The 21,962-nt window shown below is 45.1% G+C and overlaps 1 protein-coding gene across 2 annotated transcripts in view; it reads right to left on the bottom strand.

The window, feature by feature from the left end:
- GALNT18 (polypeptide N-acetylgalactosaminyltransferase 18) overlaps positions 1-21,962 on the bottom strand; it is a 315,539-nt gene that overhangs the window by 50,159 nt on the left and 243,418 nt on the right. For both annotated transcript variants that reach the window (XM_060177167.1, XM_060177166.1), the window contains exon 6: positions 16,070-16,184. In XM_060177167.1, the coding sequence (XP_060033150.1) occupies positions 16,070-16,184 (115 nt within the window). The remainder of the gene's footprint in view (positions 1-16,069; positions 16,185-21,962) is intronic.

Raw genomic sequence — 21,962 nt, 5'->3', positions numbered from 1 at the left:
GGACGATGCCAGTTCATGCCAAAGTGCTACACACACACACACACACACACACACACACACACACACACACACACACACACACACACACACACACACACACACACACACGTCATTCCAGACTCTTCAGGTTAGTGCTGAACTCAAGCTCCAACTGACGTGTTTTGGTCTTAATTATTTTTTCAGACAGAGAGAGACAAAGACAGACACCAAAGTGTTGTTCGGTCCAGTGGGGGCTGGGCTCAAACCTGAGTCACGCAGAGAGCGAAGCAGAGCACTGTTCAAGTGAGCTCTGGCCGTGTGGTGTTTAATTCTCTCTCTCTCTCTTCATGAATGGGTGGTGAGAGAGCCGTCCTTGACTTTTCTGTGAGGTGTGGCATCTTGCAATCTTTTCAGCTGAGCAGGGTGCTGGCCACATTTCTCCTTTCTTCTCTCCCTTCTCCAAGTCTCTCTACGTCTACTGACAGAGACCATTCAAGTCGATGCATCTGAAACAGTGGCGGGGCTGAGTGACAATGACCATCTGCTGGAAGTGAGCTACGCTGACTCAGACCTTCACGTCCCAGCCCCTGGAGGGAGCCATACGGTCTCCTCTGTGCTTCAGTTCACAGCAGGCTTGATAAGCACACGTGAGCCCAGGTGACTTCTTTGACTGTTAAGTCCAGCAAGGTTTCTAGCCCTCTAGTCCCAAGTATGTTTTGTCGAAGTCTTGAGTAATGGTTCTGCCTGTTGTGGGCAGTAGCGAGAGGCTCTTCTCCCCTTTCTTCTCTTGCTGTGTCTCTGGCAATCTGGCCCCAGATTTCTGACTTCCTCTCTGCTTCTGACTACTCTTACTTGGCACCTTCTTCATCGATCTTCTTCTTTCTGACTCTCTGAAGCCTGACTCTCAGTTCAGCTCTTGTCTCTGTCATCCCCAGTAGTTTTGAAGCCTTCTGAAAGCCCAGGTGAAGGCGTTGGATCACTAACTCTATTAATATACCTGGACTGAATAATCAAACACTGAAATGATACTGTGGTCATTTTTCAAAATAATGTTGGTGCAGGTTTTTCTGCAAATAAAAATATTTAACATGAATGACTTTACACTCTAAAGACAGAGGTGGATAAGTAACAAAACACAGAGATGAGGCTTGGGCCCTGAAGCTAATCAGGTTTGAATGATCTTAGGAGGTATTTAGTCTATTAAATTAGGTTATTTCAGGTTCCTAATTTACAAAATGTGGAAAGCAAAGATGGGCCTCACAGATCTCACAGGCTCCCCACCTGCAGGGGAGTCGCATCACAGGCGGTGAAGCAGGTCTGCAGGTGTCTATCTTTCTCTCCCCCTCTCTGTCTTCCCCTCCTCTCTCCATTTCTCTCTGTCCTATCCAATAACAATGACCTCAGTCAAAACATCAATAATAAAACAACAAGGGCAACAAAAGGGAATCAATAAACATTGGAAAAATAATTTTGTTGTGGTGCAAAGCAACCCAGACCATTAGGAATTTCTCCCTATCAGATATAGACCCTCTTCAATTATTTTTGTTAGTCTCCTTGATTTCCATAAAGAGAATCCTTTAATAGTTTGTCATTTTTATTTTTCTCTTTAAAATCATGACTGTGGTGGAATGGGGCCTGCCTGACTGAAGGAATCAACTATCACTGATTCCTCTACTTTTGTAGTCTTTAATCGTCTTGAATTTCACTTACAGGTCAACCACTTGACTTGTCTTCTTACTAGCAACAGGAACAGAGGCTGTTGTAGGCTTAGAGGCCATGATGAACAAAATGTAAGATTAAGTTAAGCATGAGGGGAAATGGTATCCAGAGAAAGACAATGCTGGCATAAGCACTGGGGTGCCAAGAGGACAAAATGATCTCCAGGTAATAGGAGTCTTGATACCAGTTGTATGTGTGATCTATAGTAGATTGAAATATCATGTTATGGGCCAACAGCATAGAGTGAATGAATCTTCCTCTCCTTATTAATATCACCATCATTATCATCATCTTTCTTATTTGTGGCCTAATACTTCTTCTTCTAGCATTTGCCCTTCTTCCGTAGCCAGTCAACAGCGTCAGGTTGAGCCTGATGTCAAGTTTCGAGACCTCCTTTGAATCTGGAGAGGTGGCAGTCGTTGACTATGTGGGTCATAGTCTGTCTGGAGCCGCAGGGGCAGTTTGGGTCGTCTCTGGCTCCCCAGCGATGGAACATAGCGGCGCACCGGCCATGGCCTGTTCCATAGCGATTGAGGAGGGCCCAATCATAACGTGCTAGGTCAAAGCCGGCTTGACGCTCGCAGGGGTCTGTGATGAGGTGTTTGTTCTTTACCTCAGCTGACTGCCAACTCTGTTTCCAAGAGTCTGGAACAGAGAAGTTCAGTGTAGGCGTAGGGGACCAGATTGGGTGACGAGACGTCAAGCGTTGGACAGGGTGGGCGAAGATATCCGCGTATATCGGCAGGTCCGGTCGAGCGTAGACGCGGGAAATGAACTTAGATGATGCCGCATCCCGACGAATATCTGGCGGGGCGATGTTGCTAAGAACTGGCAGCCATGGAACCGGGGTGGAACGGATGGTTCCAGAAATTATCCTCATGGAGGAGTATAATTTGGAATCAACCAAGTGGACATGGGGGCTACGGAACCATCCTGGGGCACAGTATTCTGCAGTGGAATAGCATAATGCCAGAGATGATGATCGCAGTGTGGCAGCGCTCGTGCCCCATGAGGAGTTGGCCAGTCTTGCAATGATGTGATTCCTCGCGCCCACCTTTGCTGCAGGCCTAATACTGATCAGTACTCAAACCGTTACCAGTGATAGAACATGTACCTACTTGATGAAACACCCTTTTCTTGCCCAAGAGTTTATGTTACTAAAACAAATCTTAGATATTCCAGACTTTGAAATGTCACTGATGGTAACCAAAGAAATGCTTACTGGAATTCCTTCAGGTTCCCCCCACCCCCCTTCTACTGGAGTTGCTGGTCAAAATGTTGAACAAACCAAGATGAGTAAAGATTATAATAAAGGCTGCCTTCTGGGTCAACAGCAGTGGACTCCCCCATCTCATAGCTCCCCCCCCATGTCTTCTGACCCTTAGTGTTAGCCTGCTCTCTCTGTCTCGTTCTTTTTTTCCTCCAGGGTTATTGCTGGGCTCGGTGCCTGCACCATGAATCCACCGCTCCTGGAGGCCATTTTCCCCCAATTTTGTTGCCCTTGTTGTTGCAGCCTGGTTTCGGTTATCATTGCCATTGTTGACGTTGCTTTGTTGTTGGATAGGACAGAGAGAAGTGGAGAGAGGAGGGGAAGACAGAAAGAGAGGGGGAGAGAAAGACAGACACCTGCAGACCTGCTTCACCGCTGGTAAAGCGACTCCCCTGCAGGTGGGGAGCCGGGGGCTCGAACCGGGATCCTTACGCCGGTCCCTGCGCTTTGCGCCACGTGCGCTTAACCCGCTGCGCCACCGCCCGACCCCCCCAACCCTTTTTTTTTTAAATCTTCCTATATTGTATTTGATAGGACAGAGAGAGATTGAGAGGAGAGGGGGAGATAAAGAGGAAGCGAGATAGACAACTGCAGACCTGCTTCTCCACTCAAGAAGCTTTGATCCTGCAGGTGGGGAGTGGGGGCTCAAACCCGGGTTCGTGTACTCAGGACTATGTGCGCTTAACCGGGTGCACCACCACCCGGCCCCTACCCTCTGTCTCTTCAGAGTGTCCCTGTTCCCAAATTTAGGGAGTCATTCTCCATCTCTGCTTTCCGTCATTCTCCATCTCTGCTTTCCGTCAACTGATGACACTGTTACTTTCTGCAACACCTGTCGTCCTCCCGCCCAACCCCTGAAGAACCCGCCATCTCTGGGCTCTCGCCTGAACACCGGCTGCTCCACGGAGGGGCGGCCTCCTCCCAGGCATCTCTTCAGCCCCTGCAGGATCTTTCTTCCTTGCCAGTTCCATGCTAAGTGGGTCATGCCCCCACGTAGTACTTTTATCTGAATTATATTCATAATGATAAATTTCTATTCACAAAGAATTTTCTTCCCCTGGAGTAAATTTCACTAAGGTAATTTGATTTTTTTTTGTTCAATTTTCTGTATAATGTAATTACAACATATTTCCTTTTATATTACTTCTCTGATTTCATATTAGTAGAATTATGTTCATTGGGGTTAATGGTTTTCAGCACTAATTTTACAACTAAGGTATGATTCACCTACCTAAATTTTCTTTTCTTTCTTTTTTTGCCTCCAGGGTTATTGCTGGGACTTGGTGCCTGAACCACAAATCCACTGCTCCTGGAGGCTATTTTTTTCCCTTTTGTTGCCCTTGTTGTTTTATCATTATTGTGGTTATTATTATAGTTGTTATTGATTTCACTGCTAGATAGGACAGAGATAAATGGAGAGAGGAGGGGAAGACAGAGAGGGGGAGAGAAAGACAGACACCTGCAGACCTGCTTCACTGCCTGTGAAGCGACTCCCCCGCAGGAGGGGAGCCGGGGGCTTGAACTGAGATCCTTACACCGGTCCCTGCGCTTCACGTCATCTGTGCTTAACCCGCTGAGCTACTGCCTGCCCTCCCCCCCACTCCGTATTTTCTTTTTATCCGAATCACATTCCACAATGATGGTCTCCACCATGGCACTTTCTTTTATGGTAATGATTTCAACTACATTCAGTCTTTCTGATCAGATTTTTGCAGATGTAAATTGCATGAATTTTTCATTTCTTCAATCAAAATTTTAGTTTAAATTTTTTTACTGCAGCAGGGCTAGAGAAATAGTTCAGCAGGTAAGGTTCCAGCCTTGCCATGTATATGGTCCTGATTCAAACCTCAGCACTACATGAGAAATATCAATTCTACAATGGAGTGTGGTTATCTCTCCCTTTCTGTTAGCCTGTCTATCCTAATGAAAACCTTCTCCTCTCTTCCCTCCCAATTATTTTTTAATTTATTATTTTCCTCTGTTTTTAAATATTTTTTTATTTATTCCCTTTTGTTGCCCTTGTTGCTTTATTGTTGTTGTCGTTATTGGATAGGACAAAGACAAATGGAGAGAGGAGGGGAAGACAGAGAGGGGGAGAGAAAGACAGACACCTGCAGACCTGCTTCACCGCCTGTGAAGCGACTTCCCTGCAGGTGGGGAGCTGGGGGCTCGAACTGGGATTCTTACGCGGGTCCTTGCGCTTTGCACCACGTGTGCTTAGCCTGTTGCGCCACCACCTGACTCCCTACTTTTTAATTTATTAGGGGATTAATGGTTTAGCATCAACAGTAAAACACAATAGTTAGTGCATGTGTGACATGTTTCAGTTTTCCGAGTAACACTCTAGGCCCCACCTAGACCCTCCACCTACACCATGCTCTGGGACCTGAACACTCCCCCCGGCCCCCAAGTCCTTTATTTTGGTACAGTACACACCTTCCGATATTGTTTCAATATGTTCATTTTTCAGTTGTTGCTTTAGGTTGAACTGATTATCTTTACGACGAATGATTAGAAAAAAAAAGAGCAACAGTTTGAACTTTGTTTCCCTAATTTCTTAGGAAAACCAGAAGAAAGAGTGTGGTTAGGTTACCTGATTTTATACCACATTATAGTTACCACTGGCTCAACAGCAAAAACACCTTTGAAGTCAGAGAGAGGGAGTGTCCAACGCAGTGTGTCCACTCATCACACCTGTGAGGGGCGAGTACCCAGAAAGGGGGTACTAGGTACTCAGCTACTCAGAGGCAACGGCTGTGCCGGCCAACACGTTTCCCAGCACCTGGCAGATGGAAGATTGGAGGAGGAAGGAAGCCACAAGGAGACTGACAGCATTCCTCCAATTTCCTAGAAAGACTACCACACGATTCCTTCCGACGTAAGCAAGAAGGGCTTCTATTCGAGGTCTAGGCCCATCATGTCCATGTGGGAATCTCAGGACTCCCCAACTAGGGCCCCAGCTGATGGGGTGGCCTGATGGTGACTAAAGAGTTATCGTTAAAGTATGCCCGTCTCTTGCCCTTATTCAGCTTTTGCAGTCCTTGCTTTGATGAGGTTAGCTTTGGGGAGAGTAAGGGAAGTGTAAAAGGAAGTAGGTGAGGAGGGCATCTAAGTCTAAGTAGAAACTATTTCATTAGGAACTTTATGGTGTCTTTTTAGGTCTTTCTACTTGCTTGCTTCATTTATTGACTCACTGCAGACTATTGTGTACTTTTGCTTTCAGGTGTATAGTTTGCCCTAATTTATGGATACATGTGAACATATGCCCCATCTCATGCCAATGTGTCCTGGAGCTCCACTTCCCCAGAGCCCTGCCCCGCTAGGGAAAGAGAGAGACAGGCTGGGAGTGTGGATCAACCCGTCAACGCCCATGTTCAGCAGGGAAGCAATGACAGAAGCCAGACCTTCCACCTTCTGCATCCCACAGTGACCCTGGGTCCACACTCCCAGAGGGATAGAGAATAGGAAAGCTGTCAGGGGAGGGGATGGGGTACGGAGTTCTGGGGGTGGGAACTGTGTGGAGTTGTACCCCTCTTATTCTATGGCTTTGTCAGTGTTTCCTTTTTAGAAACAGAAATTAAATAAAATAAAATAAATAAAAGGAACAAAAGGGCTTCTGAAGCCCAGGGCCCTAGCTTCTAGGGTGCAAACCCAAACTTCACCATAGATGGACTGCTCCGTGTATCAGGATACTTGTGAGAAGGCAGAAGTAAAAATAGACCCTTGAGGGACCAGATGGTGGCGCACCTGGTTAAGCGCACACACTAAGTGAGCAAGGACCCGGGTTCAAGCCCCTGGTCTCCACCTCCACCACTGGATTTCTTTTCTGTTTAATTTCAAAAGGAGAGAGGGGGAGGGGGAGAGACAGAGAAACGGAGAAAAGGAGATAGGTGGGCTGGAAATAGCATAATGGTTATGCAGAAAGCTTTTCATGACTGAGGCACCAAAGGTCCCAGGTTCAATTCCTAACACCACCATAAGGCAGAGTTGAGCAGTGCTCTGGTCTTTCTCTCTCTCTCTCTCTTTCATTAAAATAAATAACAAAATATTTTAAATAAAAAAGAGAGAAAAGGAGAGATGCTACAGCACAACCCCCCTTTCACGGAGTTGCCCTGTGATGTTGGGGGATTGAGCCAAGGTCTTCACACGTGGGGACTTAACGCTCTACAGGTGGGCTGTCTCCTCTCCCCGCCTTATGTGTGTTCCACATACAGAACTGATAACTATTACTGTTATAGCTTTCGCCACTGTTCATAACTCTGGATTAAAATAAAAAAGATACAATTATCCAAGTATCAGAAGAGAGATATGTACATTTATTTACAATGTAACAGTAAGTTTCCCTGTGACTAATCTCTGGAAGTGAGAAGAAGAAACAAGATTGATCTATGTGTACTGAAAAACAGAACATGACCAAACAAAATCTGTGGTACGGGAAAAAAATAGCAGAGGTAAAAATCAGAAAGACAAGTAATAAGCTGGGAGAAAATGCTTGCATCCCCAATCTGTAAAAAGTTCCTAAAAATAGAGGCGATTAACAATCCTACAGGAAAATGGGTCAAATAGATGACAAGCGTACAGGAAAAAAAATGCAGATGGATTTAATCATATGAAAAACAGTTCAACTTAGTCCCTCAGAAAGATGTATAAAACTACTTTCAAACTCAGTTCTCAGCTGTCAAACTGCCCAAACCCAGGTATTTCACAACAGCCTTTATGGGTTGTCTGTGAGAGAGGTGAGGTATGTTGGACCTTCTCGTGGGAAGAACACAGAACCTCTCAAAGGCACCTGCTGTCTGGCAAAATGATAACACAGCTGGTCTTTGATCTAAGAATCCCACTTTTTTTTAGGAACCACTCAAAAATGTATGAGTAAATCTAAAGAAATTTTAATGTTAAATAAAGGGATAGTAATATTTTGTAGTGTTAAAAATAAATTCAAATAATGCATGATGACAATAGCTAATTGTTTGGGGTGGATGTGTTTTAAACTGACATACTACTCAAACAGCACAATAAAAATATGAAAAAATCATGAACAGAGCTATTAATTCTAACTCTATGTCTTCAAAATGAAGATTTTAGAATAAAGCAGAGAACACTATGTAGCTATAAGAATGCAATGAAGAATAACTCTATATACTATTATAAAATAATCTTGAGAAAAACAACATATCTAGTAAAAAAAAATCAAGGTAGCAGAAACAGTTCATAGTGTATTACCATTTGTATAAAAGAGTTATTCAAATACAGTCTTAAAAAAGATTTAGGTAGTAAGTAAAACCATGTCTGTGTCAGAATTCGTGAGCAAATAGGAGTGACAGAGGGTAGACAGCTGAAAATGCCTTCTTTTATAAATTTGACTTTGGAATTATGTGTTTATTAATTACAAAGAATTGAATATAAAAAACAATTCCTGAAAACCTGAAGTAAAATGATTCTGTTTATTAGTCTAGTAGGATAATCTCACAGAGAAAAACTATCCGAGATGGACTTTAAATCACAGTAATTTGACATCTCTAGTGGAATATAGCCTAAAAGCAAAAACAAATACAAAAAAAAAATGGAAGCTATAGCTTATACTCATTTTGTTGGGGCTGGAGCTATTACTGGTATTCTGAGACAGTCGTGCATAACAGGAAATAAAATCAAGCAATTCTGTTGGTATCATTAAGAACACATTTTTTTGGTATGGGAAAAAGAAAACATACACGTTAGATTGATGACGGTAAGTAGGAAGCCTGTAGTTCCAGATTCGAATCAGTGAAACCACCAAACCACCACCCATGCCTGGAGTGTTTTATCTCTTTTTAGTATTTCACTCAGAGAGAAAGCACTCAGAACACTGCTCAGTGCTAGCTTATGGTGGTCCTGAGGATGGAACCTAGGTATGAAAGATGTTTGCTATCTCCCCAGCCCAAATCTTCTACAAAGACAACAACAGTAATTTTTAGTATCACCATTGGAAGGACTTAAAATAGACACACTATGTACAAATCTCAAGTTTGGATACCATTAAAATATAATTTCTCACTTGAAAAATAAAGTCAGACTCCCTAGAGAAATGACTGTTACAGTCTGCAGCAGGGCTGAGCAGGGCTGAGCCTGGAACATTTTCATAGAATCAAATTCATGAAAGAGTCAAATGAACTCAGGAACAGCCGGAAACCAACAGATTCCCAAGGGTCAAAGGTATAACACTTGCAAATCAATAAGGTTATTCAATGTAGTGAATCGAAATATATGAAATATATTTAAATCCATGAATTCATAATAATTGAAAAAATCTAATTGACTTCCACTGGGAGATGATAGAGAAAAATAAGTTCACTAGCTTGAATTTGGTTATAATACAATTTTTTATTCTGACTTTACCAGACGAGTCTTACTGTATTTCCGGACAACTAGAAATACATGGTAGCAAATGACTCTTCATACAACTTATTCAGACTAATAAATGCCAAGAAAAAAGGAAAATTGAAATTTCACCATTTTACAAGCCCAGCACATCACCTGGTCTAACACAGGAATGCCAGGATCACAAATACAGAGACAGCTGACATGTGTCTTGTGATGGAAACACAGTTAAAATTTATGTCATATTCTTGCCATGGGGGCCGGGTGGCAGTGCACATAGCATTAAGTGCAAGGATCCGGGTTTGCGCCCCTGGCTCCCCACCTGCAGGAGGGGCCACTTCACAAGCGGTGAAGCAGATCTGCAGGTGTCTCTCTTTCTGTCTCCCTCTCAGTCTCTCCCTCTCCTCTCCATTTCCGTCTTATTCAATAAAATGGAAACAATGGCCACCAGAAGCAGCGGATTCATAGTGCCGGCACCAAACCCCAGTGATAACCTTGGAGGGGAAAAAAATCTTGCCACAAAAAAGTGAATTCATGTCTCTACTATGAACTACTAATTTGCATGAAATACTCCATAACACAGATGGAGACAGAACACAGATTTCTTATAAGTAGCCTGGAGCCAATTGAAACAATTGAATTCATCTTTTTTCTTCTTCTTCTTGCCTCCAGGGTTATTGCTGGAGCTCAGTGCCTGCACCATGAATCCACTGCTCCTGAAAGCTAGTTCTCCCCCCTTTTTGTTACCCTTGTTGTTGTAGGCTTCTTGTGGTTATTATTATTGTTGATGTTGTTGGATAGGACAGAAAGAAATGGAGAGAGGAGGGGAAGACAGAGAGGGGGAGAGAAAGACAGACACCTGTAGACCTGCTTCACCACCTGTGAAGTGACTCCCCTGCAGGTGGGGAGCCGGGGGCTCGAACTGGGATCCTTATGCCAGTCCTTGCACTTTGCACCACCTGCGCTTAACCTGCTGCGCTTAACCTGCTGCGCTACCGCCCGACTCCCTGAATTCATCTTTTAACGTAGTCCGTGCAAGTGCAGATTTACTGATGCATCTGGATGCATTGGTACCGTCTTCTAGTTTTTTTTTAACTACCTATTTTGTTTCTAGTCCTCTCTCATTTCCATATTTCATTTTCTTTCTATGACTTTGGAAGTTACACTTTCACAGCTGGAACTTGCATGCATACTCTACAAAATTTTATTTTATTTATTTATTTTTTATTTTTTATTTTATTTTAATTTTTTATTATCTTTATTTATTGGATAGAGAGTCAGAAGTTAAGAGGGGAGTGAGAGATAGGGAGGGAGAGAGACAGAGAGACACCTGCAGCCCTGCTTCGTCACTTGCAAAGCTTTCCCCCTGCAGGTAGGGACCAGGGGCTTGAACCTGGGTCCTTGTGCACTGTAATATGTGCACTCAACCAGACGTGCCACCACTCAGCCCCTACTCTACAAGTTTTAGCACTTTTTTAAAAATCAAAATTCATCCTCATTACCAATGTCGGCATTTTAGCATACCTTAATTGCCTAAAATTCCCCACCCCGTCAACTAATTTGCTCTTGTCATCATGCACTCTAGTTTTATTTTTGTAGCTATATCGTGTGACTATTGTAGCATTTACCATTAATATTTCTTTAGACTTATTTATACTGCTTCTCGAGCTAACTATTCTCCTTTCATCTCACATTTTCTTATGAGATTCTTTTTCTTGTACCCGGTGTGAGTGCTTTAATTGCGACTAGGGTTATTGGTGTGTGGGGGGGGGCTGGTGACTACATGAAGAATCCACTGATCCTGGCAGTCATTGTTTCCTTCCGTTTTTGTTTGTTTGTTTGTTCGGTTTTGGTGATAGAGACCGAAATTGGAAAGAAAGACAAAGATACAGACACAGAGATTCCCTACTGTACTGCTTCACCTCACCTAAGGCTCCTCCTCTGCCAACAGAGACTGTCGGTCCTTGCACGTGGCATGTCTGTCACTGCCTGACCCTTGATATATATTGTTTATAATTTTCATGAAGTTCTGCTTGCAGCAAAATCTCCATTTTTGTGTGATGGAAAATGGGGCCAGGCGGTGGTGCACCCAGTTAAGTGCACATAGTACTAAGTGCAAGGACCTGGGCAGGAACCCAGATTCAAGTCCCTGCTCCCCACTTGCAGGGGGGAGCTTCATGAGTGGTGAAGCAAGGCTGTGGGTGTCTTGTCTTTCTCTCTCTCTCCCTCTCTATCTTCTCCTCTCCTCTCAATTTCTCTCTGCCCTATCCAATAATGGAAAAAAAAGAGGGGGGAGGGAATGGCCACCAGAAGCAATGGATTTGTAGTGCAGGTACTGAGCACCAGCTATAAGCCTGGAGGCAAAAAACAAACAAACAAATAAATAAGGCTTTCCCAGTCTATAGATTTCTCAGAACACTAGAAGTGGACCTATCCTATGACCCAGCAATTGCTCTCCTAGGCATTTACCCAAAGGAAACAAAGGCATCTATCAGAAGAGATCTATGTTCATAGCAGCACAATATGTGATCGCCAGAAACTGGAAGCCTCCTTGCCATCACATAGGAGAGCCTGCATGGGAGAGGGGTGCTGAGGAAGTACGCTCTCTCTTTTGTAAATTATTTTTATTAGAGATTCAATACTGATTTACAAAATTACATATCAGCATGGGTAGAGTTCCACACTGTTCCCACCACCTGAGTTCTGAATCCCTGACCCCCCCATTGCAAACCACCATGGTTCCCCCAAGGTTGCAGACATGGATTAACCATCATCTCTACAGCTATCTGTCTACATTTGTACATAATTGCCCCCTTTTCCTCCCAGGTCCAGGCCTCTCTTCCCCTATTCCTATATCCAGATATCTCTCCCCTTTTCCTCATTTCTCTCCGGGACCTATTGGGGCTGAAGTTCAGAGCCTTCTTATCCTCTTCCTCCTATCACTTCTCCCCCACTGGGAGTGTGGACCAGAGTTGTTTTAGGGGAGCAGAAGGTAGGAGGTCTGGCTTCTGGAATTGCTTCTCCATGACACTGGGTGTCGGCAGGTCCATCCACACCCCCAGCCTGTCTCTGTCTTTCCCTAGTGGGGGAGGGCTCTGTTCTCTCCTTCACTCTCTCTCTGGCTCTCATCACAGAGTAACAACAACACCACCACCACCAAAATAGTCTGCTAGAGAAATCACGCAGAAACACTCACAGCGATAACTCTCCTGGCAATATCAATATATCAGTTTATCAATATATCAACAGATGTCTTGAAGCCTGGCATTGAGTCGGCCTGTGCACAGATGAAAGTTCCTTTAGGTATTTGTTTCCGAAACAGGGAGATGCCATTCACGGTGAGAAATTGCTCTGGCAGGTAATTTTCTTCCACAATGAGCTTACCTAGTGTTTCCAGAAGTTTTTTATTTGTTTGTTTGTTTTTCGCTCCCTTGACCTTAGTACTCACAGAATCATCTCCCATTTTCACATCACGCAATGAATGACAATTCCCAAATCACTGTCTAAACCACCCAGAGGAAGCAGTAAATTTACATCATAATCAGGTTCCATTTTTCTCTCAACCCTGCAGATAAACCACTGCCTTGGCTGTGATGAATATGCTGCTAGAGAGAGAGAGAGAGAGAGAGAGAGAGAGAGAAAGCTTCTGGATCCGGTCCTCGATCCCAGTGACTAGAAATGTCTCTAGGTCTGATACAGGCCCTCAGATGTCTGTTAGTCTCCTTGCTCTCGATGAAGCGAACCCCTGAGCAGCTGTCACTTGACTCTCATTCTTCAAGAACGCTGCCACGGCGGAGTGCACCGTGCCTCACCCTGAGCAGTGACTACCTAGCACTGATCGTCCACTAAATAAGACGACAGGAGATTAAATGAAACACAAGGGAAACTGATCCTGATACTGTCGAGAGATTCAGTTTACACAGATGTATACGCAGACAGTGTTATAAAGGCGGCTGTGATGTCACCAGGCAATGGGAACTTAGGAACAGCACTGTATAGGCCGTGTGCCCTGAGCAGAAACGTGGCTAGGATGCGACCACATCGGCTGGCATCTTCACAGCCGTCATCTACGCACTCTGTCTTCCACTCACCGTCAATTCTTCTTCTTTTTAAATATTTATTTTTAAAAATATTTATTTATTCTCTTTTGTTGCCCTTGTTTTATTGTTGTGGTTATTATTGTTGTTATTGATGTCATTGTTGGATAGGACAGAGAGAAATGGAGAGAGGAGGGGAAGACAGAGAGGGGGAGAGAAAGACAGACACCTGCAGACCTGCTTCACCGCCTGTGGTGGGGAGCCGGGGGCTCGAACCGGGATCCTTATGTCGGTCCTTGAGTTTTGCACCACGTGCGCTTAACCTGCTGCGCCACCGCCCGACTCCCTCACCATCAATTCTTATTTCTCCCCCAACTCATTCTGCTTAGCCAGAGCGACTTCCTTCCTTCTCCCACTAAGCTGTAGACACAGAAATCAGAAAAGTTCAGGAGAAACTCTGAGTTGAGTGTAAAAGGAGAGTGACAGGACTGTAGCTAAAGCAGAAGGTGAGGGCGGCACGGACACTGCAACTGCCAGACGGCATTGGCTCTGAGGTCACTGTGGTAGGAGGTCTAGTCAGTCTTTCTAGCTACAGAAGATGGACTTTAATTATTTTTTTTAATTAACTCAAAATGGATTAAATCCCTGGATATTAGGATTGAGACTACAGCAAACATAGATGAAAACACTGGTTTATCTTTATTTATTTATTGGACAGAGACAGCCAAGGATCAAGAGGAGAGGGAAGGGAGAGAGGGAGAGAGATAGAGAGACATCTAAAACACTCACAAAGCTTTCTTCCTGCAGGTGGGAACCGGAGGTTAGAACCCAGGCCCTAGTGCATTCTAACATGTGTGCTCAGTCTTGTGAGACACCACCCAGCCCAGGGGTGGTGGTGTCCATTGTATGATCTTCAGAACATAAATTAACTTTTAGTTTCCTCATATGAAAAACAATGGGGTGATTAACAACAACTCTTTCCTATAGAACTTTATGGATAGATGACATGAATAAAATCCCTAGCACAAGTCTGGACACAGAGCAGGTGTACAACAATCCTATTTCCAATATTACTCTGATTTTCTAAACAAGAAAAGTCTTGAGCAGAAAAGATTGATGAACACTTATGCAAAGGTCCTCAATAAATGTTGGCAAATTGAATCCAACGATTTATAAAGACAACACTCCAACAAGACCAAATAGGATTTTCCCTTGGGGAGCAGGCATTGTTCAACATTCACAGATCAACGTAAGACAGATTCAAGAGCCCATAATTAAATTCACACATATATGAATACCTAATACATGACAAAGGGGCCAAAAGTATTCAAAGGAAAAAAAGAAGGCCTCGTCCAAAAATGGTACTAGGAAAACTGAACAGCCACATGTAGAAAAAAAAAAAAAAAATGAAACAACCACTTATTAACTCCATGCACCAAACTTAACTCAAAATAGACTAAAGACCTAGATATTGGACTTGAAACTCTAGCAAACATAGATGAAAACTCTGGTGAAACACTTCAGGATCATAGCTTCAAAGACATATTTGAAGACCCAGCCACTGAAGTGAAACTAAAGTGGCGAGTGAAACAAAAACATTAAATGAATCTGACGGCATCCATCTCAAAGACTCGTACACACCGAAAGCAAACTCTACAAGGGTAAACACGCCACCCAATAACTGAGAGAAGAAATGGGCACGTCACACGTCTGACAAGCGATTGATATTAAACAACTATAAAGACATCAGACAGCTCAACGATCACGAAACACCAATCAAGCCAATAACAAGTGGGCAAAAGTTAAGTCCATTTTCAAAAGAAGGGACACACATGGCTCACAGACATCATAGAGGAAGGCAAATGAAGGCCACACTGAGACTCCACCTTTATACCTGTGATGACCAGCTCCTTCAACAAAACAGACAATGACAATATTTATTTATGTGGCTGTGGAGGAGAGGGAACTCTAGGACACGGCTGGTGAGCATACAAAATGGTGCACAGTCCTTGTGGGTAACAGTAGAGAGCCCCTAAACCAAGTAGACAGAAGCCCCTTATGCAGGGGGTCGGGCGGTAGCGCAGCGGGTTAAGCGCACGTGGCACAAAGCACAAGCACGGGGGTAAGGATCCCGGTTCGAGCCCCCCAGCTCCCCACCTGCAGGGGAGTTGCTTCACAGGCGGTGAAGCAGGTCTGCAGGTGTCTGTCTTTCTCTCCCCCCCTCCCCCCGCCATCTGTGATTCACATACCCTGCTGTGAGCCGTGAAAGGCCTTGCATTGGGGGTGAGACAGTGGCTGTGGGCCATGGGGAAGGAGAGACTATCAGGTGAGAACTCTCTTGGAGAGGAGACTCAGAGGGCCACTCTCATCCCACCATCACCTCCTGCCTGCATACTCTTCCTGGAATAACCCTCCCCTCTCCTCCCCTGAGGAGCTTTTGGTTTCTACAAGGAGCTTGTTCCCTTGACCTGGTTAGACTTTCTCTTGCCTCCAGCCTCAGCAAAAGCAGTTTTCATGGTCCTCTTCTTCCTGACACGCCCACACTCCCCAGCCCGTGTCCCTCCACAGCCCCTGTCAGGTGGTACACAAAGGCCTGAGGTGGCCCCCAAACCCTGAGCCCCGAGCCCCCAGCCTGGCTTCTCCACCCCCCGGAGGCGTCCATCCTCTGGGGAGCTGGCAAACCCCCTGGATGGGAGAGTCTTCTTACCCTGATCCCAAGCTCCACATTCTCGCCTCCATAGACTTCCATGCCTTCGTCCAGTAAGCCGATTTCCTGGAAATACTGCCGGTCCACGATGAAACAGCCAATGAGGGCAGGACTCCTGCAGAAGACGGCGAGAAGGGCCAGGAGTTGACAGAGTAGCGGGAGACATGAAAATAGAGATGCGCCCATGTTCAGTGGGGAAGCCATGACAGAAGCCAGACCTTCCACCTTCTGCATCCCATCGTGACCCTGGGTCCATAACTCCCAGAGGGATAGAGAATGGGAAAGCTCTCAGGGGAGGGGGGTAGGATGCGGAGTAATGGTGGTGCGAACTGTGTGGAGTTGTACCCCTCTTATCCTATGGTTTAGTCAATGTTTTCTTTTTATAAATAAAAAAAATTGGAGGGGGGAGAAATGACAGAGAGAGAGAGAGAGAGAGAGAGATGCACTCCTACCAGATGGATCCCTTAGCTCCCTCCTCCTGCTGCCCCAGCTCTGCTCTCCTCAGCTCTCCAAGAAGCTGTCTTCTCAGGACAGTGGCGAGCAGCTCCTGGCCTGGGGTCAGCTGTCTCTCCCGGTGGTGGTGCTGCTGTTCTGTTAGCTGAGTGGCGGGGGGCTCGCCTTGCTAGTCTAGCCGGAATGCTTGTATTCCCAGCTGTCCTGAGTTGCAGGTGATTGGTTTCAGCCTTGCCACGGGCCACCCTCCCCACCCTCCTCACCCTGGATTCAGGAAAATGTCTAGATAGGTTTCCTATGAAAAGACCGGCTAGGACCAGCTTGCAGAGGGCTCTGGACAGCATGGTATGTGGTTTTACCTTTAGCTAAAGGGGTGCCCAGGAAGGCTTTTATATGAAACTGTGGTATCAGCCGGATCTGTGTTTCTTTTTTTGTTTTTATTATTTTATTTATTTATTTTTTTTAATTTTTTTTTTTAATATTTATTTTATTTATTTATTCCCTTTTGTTGCCCTTGTTGTTTTATTGTTGTAGTTATTATTGTTGTTGTTGTTGGATAGGACAGAGAGAAATGTAGAGAGGGAGGGGAAGACAGAGAGGAGGAGAGAAAGATAGACACCTGCAGACCTGCTTCACCGCCTGTGAAGCGACTCCCCTGCAGGTGGGGAGCCGGGGTTCGAACCGGGATCCTTATGCCGGTCCTTGTGCTTTGCGCCACCTGCGCTTAGCCCGCTGCACTACAGCCCGACTCCCTATTTTATTTTTTTATTTATAAAAAGAAACAATGACAAAACCATAGGATAAGAGGGGTAAAACTCCACACAATTCCCACCATCAGAACTCCACTTCTCATCCCCTCCCCTGATAGCCTTCCTATTCTTTATCCCTCTGGGAGTTAACATAAAGCCAAACAAGTTGTTGACTCATCATGAACCTAAAGGCTGGAATAGTGCAGATGAAGAGTTGGGGAGGGGGTCTCCGTTATGCGGATAGCTAGTAGGCCTATTTTAGTTCTATTCTGAAAGGCCTGTGGCTGTACTAGTTTTTGTTGTTGCTGCTGTTTGTTTTTCCCTGAGCCTGAAATCTGACATGCAGGTGGATCCAAGTTATTGTCCGTGCTTCTTAAGAGTGATTGAGCAACTAGGGCTCATGAGCGACAATCAAGGGGTCCAGCTGAGAAGCTTGTGGCTCTCAATTGGGAAGCTTACAGGTCACGGGGCTTCAGGAAGGAGGGAGTTTGCTGGAAGACAGATGATGTCCTATTCTGGGCATAGTTTGTAAAGGATGAAGAATTGTTTGTTTTGTTTTGTTTTGTTTTGTTTTGTTTAATCAGAATACTGCTCCGCCCAGCGACTGAATTTGGGACCTTGGCACCTCAGACATGAGAAAGTCTTCTGCATAACTATTATGCTCTCTGCCTCGTCCCAAGCTGGTGAGATTTAAAAAAAAATTTTTTTTATTTATAAAAAGGAAACACTGACAATGACAAAAACCATAGGATAAGAGAGGTACAACTCCACACAATTCCTACCACCAGAACTCCGTATCCCATCCCCTCCCCTGATAGCTTTCCTATTCTTTATCCCTCTGGGAGTATGGACCCAGGGTCATTGTGGGATGCAGAAGGTGGAAAGTCTGGCTTCTGTAACTGTTTCCCCGCTAAACATGGTCGATCCCAGCCTGTCTCTCTCTTTCCCTAGTGGGGCAGGGCTCTGGGGAATCAGAGCTCCAGGACACATTGGTGGGGTTGTCTGTCCAGGGAAGTCTGGTTGGCATCATGCTGATATCTGGAACCTGGTGGCTGAAAAGAGAGTTAACATACAAAGCCAAACAAATTGTTGATCAGTCATGGACCTAAGGGCTGAAATACTGCAGATGAAGAGTTGGGGTGTCCTCCATTTTGTAGATAGCTAGTAGGCATATTTTAAATTCCAAAGGGCCTGTGGCTATACTAGTTTCCCCCCCCCCTTTTTTTTTCTTTTTGCCCCTGAGCCTGAAATCTGATATGCAGGTGGATCCAAGTTATTGCCTGGGGAGATGATGCCATGGCTGGAAAACGGACCAGAAAGCTGGATCAGGGAAGAGAGTAGCTCCCAAATATGGGAAAGGGGTATAAATATTGACTGTAAACCCCATTGATTTGATGTGATCTGGGGCCCATAATTAGCTTAGGAGCCTGTGTGACCTCTGCATCCCTCTAGGTCTAAGCTCACATTCTGTGGCCATCTCTTAAGAGAGAGAAAGCTAGCTGCCAGCCCAGCTTTGCGGGTTTGTTTGAGTGACAGTGAGGGCTATTTATCAAAGGAGATTATAGAGAAGAAGCAGGTTACACAGGATTCCTGCTGGCAAAGTGGGGCACTAGGGGGACATGTCCTACGGGCAGGGCCTGGGTAGACGGCTGGTCTGGGAGGCAGCAGAAGTTCAAGTTCCCGCCAAGTCCAGGAGCAGGCAAGTCCGTCCTCATCAAGCCTGTGAGCTGTGTGCGTGGGCAGCACAAGGTGTCGCAAACCGTGATTGACACTAGGTGACTCAGCACGAGGGCGTGTGGGCTGCCGTTCTGCTGAGAGCATCGCTCTACACAAATGGCTTTAAAACGACCGCTGCACACAACACCACCGCCACGTCTAGTCCTTCCTTGCGGCATTCTGAAGAAATTGCAGGGGAAGGGGTGGGTGGTAGGGCAAAGGAGAACTCACCCCTCAGGGATGAGAAACTGTCAGCCACATGCAAATAGACCCATCTTGAGATTGGAAACTCCTCAGGGGAAGCAACAGTGATTTTTTTTTTTTTCTGGCTGTTTCCTTTGGAGGTAGTAATCAGGGTGGAGGCGAAGGCGGGAGTGGGAAGGGGGTGTCTCTGCCTCTTCTCCTGGTGAATCACAGCATTTTATCCTGAATGGCCTCACCTGTTGTTAGTCATGGCCACCCCTGGCAATCCTCCCTCCCTAATCCACCACTGATGAACACGCTGAGCTCCTGCTCTGATGGGCCGCACCTGACCCTGGCCTTGGAGCGCCGCTCTGAGAGACATCCCCTAGCCTTTCTGAGTCTCTCATTCCACGTCTCGGAGGTGGGATCAGTGGTAATCTCTGGAGGATGAGATGAAATAGTGTAAAAAAACACATGTCTCTGGGACATAACTGTGACTCAAAAGATGTTTTGAAAGCAGGCACATGCCCCACGCCTATGGACAGCTGATTTTTGATAAAGGGGCCCAAAATATTAAGTGAAAGGAGGAGGCTCTCTGCAATAAATGGTGCCGGGAAAACTGGGTTGAAACATGCAGAAGAATGAAACTGAACCACTTTATCTCACCAGAAACAAAAGTCAACTCCAAATGGATCAAGGACCTGGATGTTAGATCAGAAACTATCAAATACTTAAGAGGAAAACACTGGTGGAACACTTTCCCACCTAAAGCTCAAGGACATCTTTGATGAAACCCAATTGCAAGGAAGACTAAAGCAGAAACAAACCAATGGGACTGCATCAAATTGAAGAGCTTCTGCACAGCCAAGGAAACCATCACCCAAACAAAGAGACCCCTCACAGAATGGGAGAAGATCTTCACATGCCACACATCAGACAAGAGACTAATCACAAAATATACAAACTTGGCACCAAAAAAAGCAAATGACCCCATCCAAAAATGGGCAGAGGATGTGAACAGAACATTCACCGCGGAAGAGAGCCAAAAGACCAACAAACACATGAAAACAGGCCCATGCACAGTGATGGTGACTAAGACACAGCAGAGTGGGGTCTTGTCAGTTCCTCCACAGTCCTGAAACACTGAGAAGACAGAGTGCACTCAGGCCATGCAGGAAGGCGCCTCTCTCCAATGACCAGGGCCAGCCCAGGGGAAGAACAAGAGCCCAACATAAGTACTCTGGGACGAGGACAGGCCACTTGAACACTCAGTCACTTATTAACTGGTTAGACTAGTAAGTGACCCAGTCAATCTGAATATATCCCCCTTTTTTGCATTCCCCAAAAGTTTGGGTATAGCTTATAAGACAATATGAAGCATAATGGAAAGAGAAATGCTACGTATCTAGAAAGATGAAATGCCCAAGACAAATTGAGGGCTGGTTAGAACTGTTGTTGTCGTAGGTCCTTCTCAGAGTCCTAAAAGTGATGCCACAAAATTTGCTGAGATGTCCAGTGGCCAAGATAAAAATGAACATACACGGTCTGTCCAGGGAGATGAGGAATCTGTATGCAGTGATGTCTTGGCAGTTCCTTTTTTTCTCAGGGATAATGAGGCTTCCTTTTCTTTCTTTTTTAAAAATCATTTTATGGAGGGGGATTAGTGGTTTATAGTATAATTGTTAACCTATGGGTACAATGAATAAATATAATTAATAAATTAATAAGTGTGATGATGAGACTTATTTTTGTTTGAAAGAAAATTCTCCAGTCTTCTCAAAGAGGTCACTTCAGAAAGCAGTAATTGATAACCATCTCAAAGGCTTCCCCTGAGGACACAGTGGGGCTGGGGTGATACCATAATAGTCGCACAGACAGACTCTCATGCCTGAGGCTCAGGTTCAATCTAGTGTCACCCTAAGCCAGAGCTGAGCAGTGCTCTAGACTGACTCTCTCTCTCTCTCTCTCTCCCTCTCCCTTTCCCTCTCTCTTTCTCTCTCTCTCCATCCTCCCCCCACAGTCAAAATATTAGGGAAGAAAAAGGATCTTAATACAAAATATCACAGGACTTTTGCTATAGCTTACGCCGAGTGGGCAAATCATTAAAATACAGTCCCACGGAAACGGGAGCCACAGTGGGCAAAGAAAATTTGCATAACTGACCTATTTTCGGGAGGCTATCTTCATCTGAGGATACAACTAGGAACGCTCTTCCCAAACCCTTCCACTAATATAATTTCTCTCAGCTGAAATTTTAGCAAAATTAAGGTAGGAAAAAAACAGGTGGAGATGATATTCACTGTCAAGAACTTAGAATGCAGACTCACTAACTGAGACTATGGGGTCCATGGAAGGATGAGAACAGAAGCAGTGAACAGCAGCTGTGGGTGACTAAGGAGTGAAACTGGGCATGGGGACTGGCTCTGGTTTCTGGATTTACCACCCAGAACCTTGGGCAGGACCTTTCTCCTTGGTCTGCTTCTCTCCTCTTGTAACACAGGGACGACACAGTAAGGATGAGGTGTCAAAGGCAGTCACATGAATCAAGTTATGTTCGTTTGTGCATGTGTGTGTGTGCGTGTGAGTGTGTGTGCATGTGTGTGTGCATGTGAGTGTGTGTGCGTGTGAATGTGAGTGTGCGCATGTGTGTGAGTGTGTGCATGCGAGTGTGTGCTTGCATGTGAGTGTGTGTGCATGTGTGTGTGCGAGAGTGTGAGTGTGTGTGAATGTGTGTATGTGTGAGTGTGTGTGCGTGTGAGTGTGTGTGTGTATGTGTGAGCGTGTGTGCGTAT

This window comes from Erinaceus europaeus, chromosome 17 (assembly GCF_950295315.1).
Source record: "Erinaceus europaeus chromosome 17, mEriEur2.1, whole genome shotgun sequence".
NCBI classification, from domain to species: domain Eukaryota; kingdom Metazoa; phylum Chordata; class Mammalia; order Eulipotyphla; family Erinaceidae; genus Erinaceus; species Erinaceus europaeus.
The sequence above is the reverse complement of the archived record's forward strand: the minus strand, read 5'-3'. Positions and strand labels throughout refer to the sequence as shown.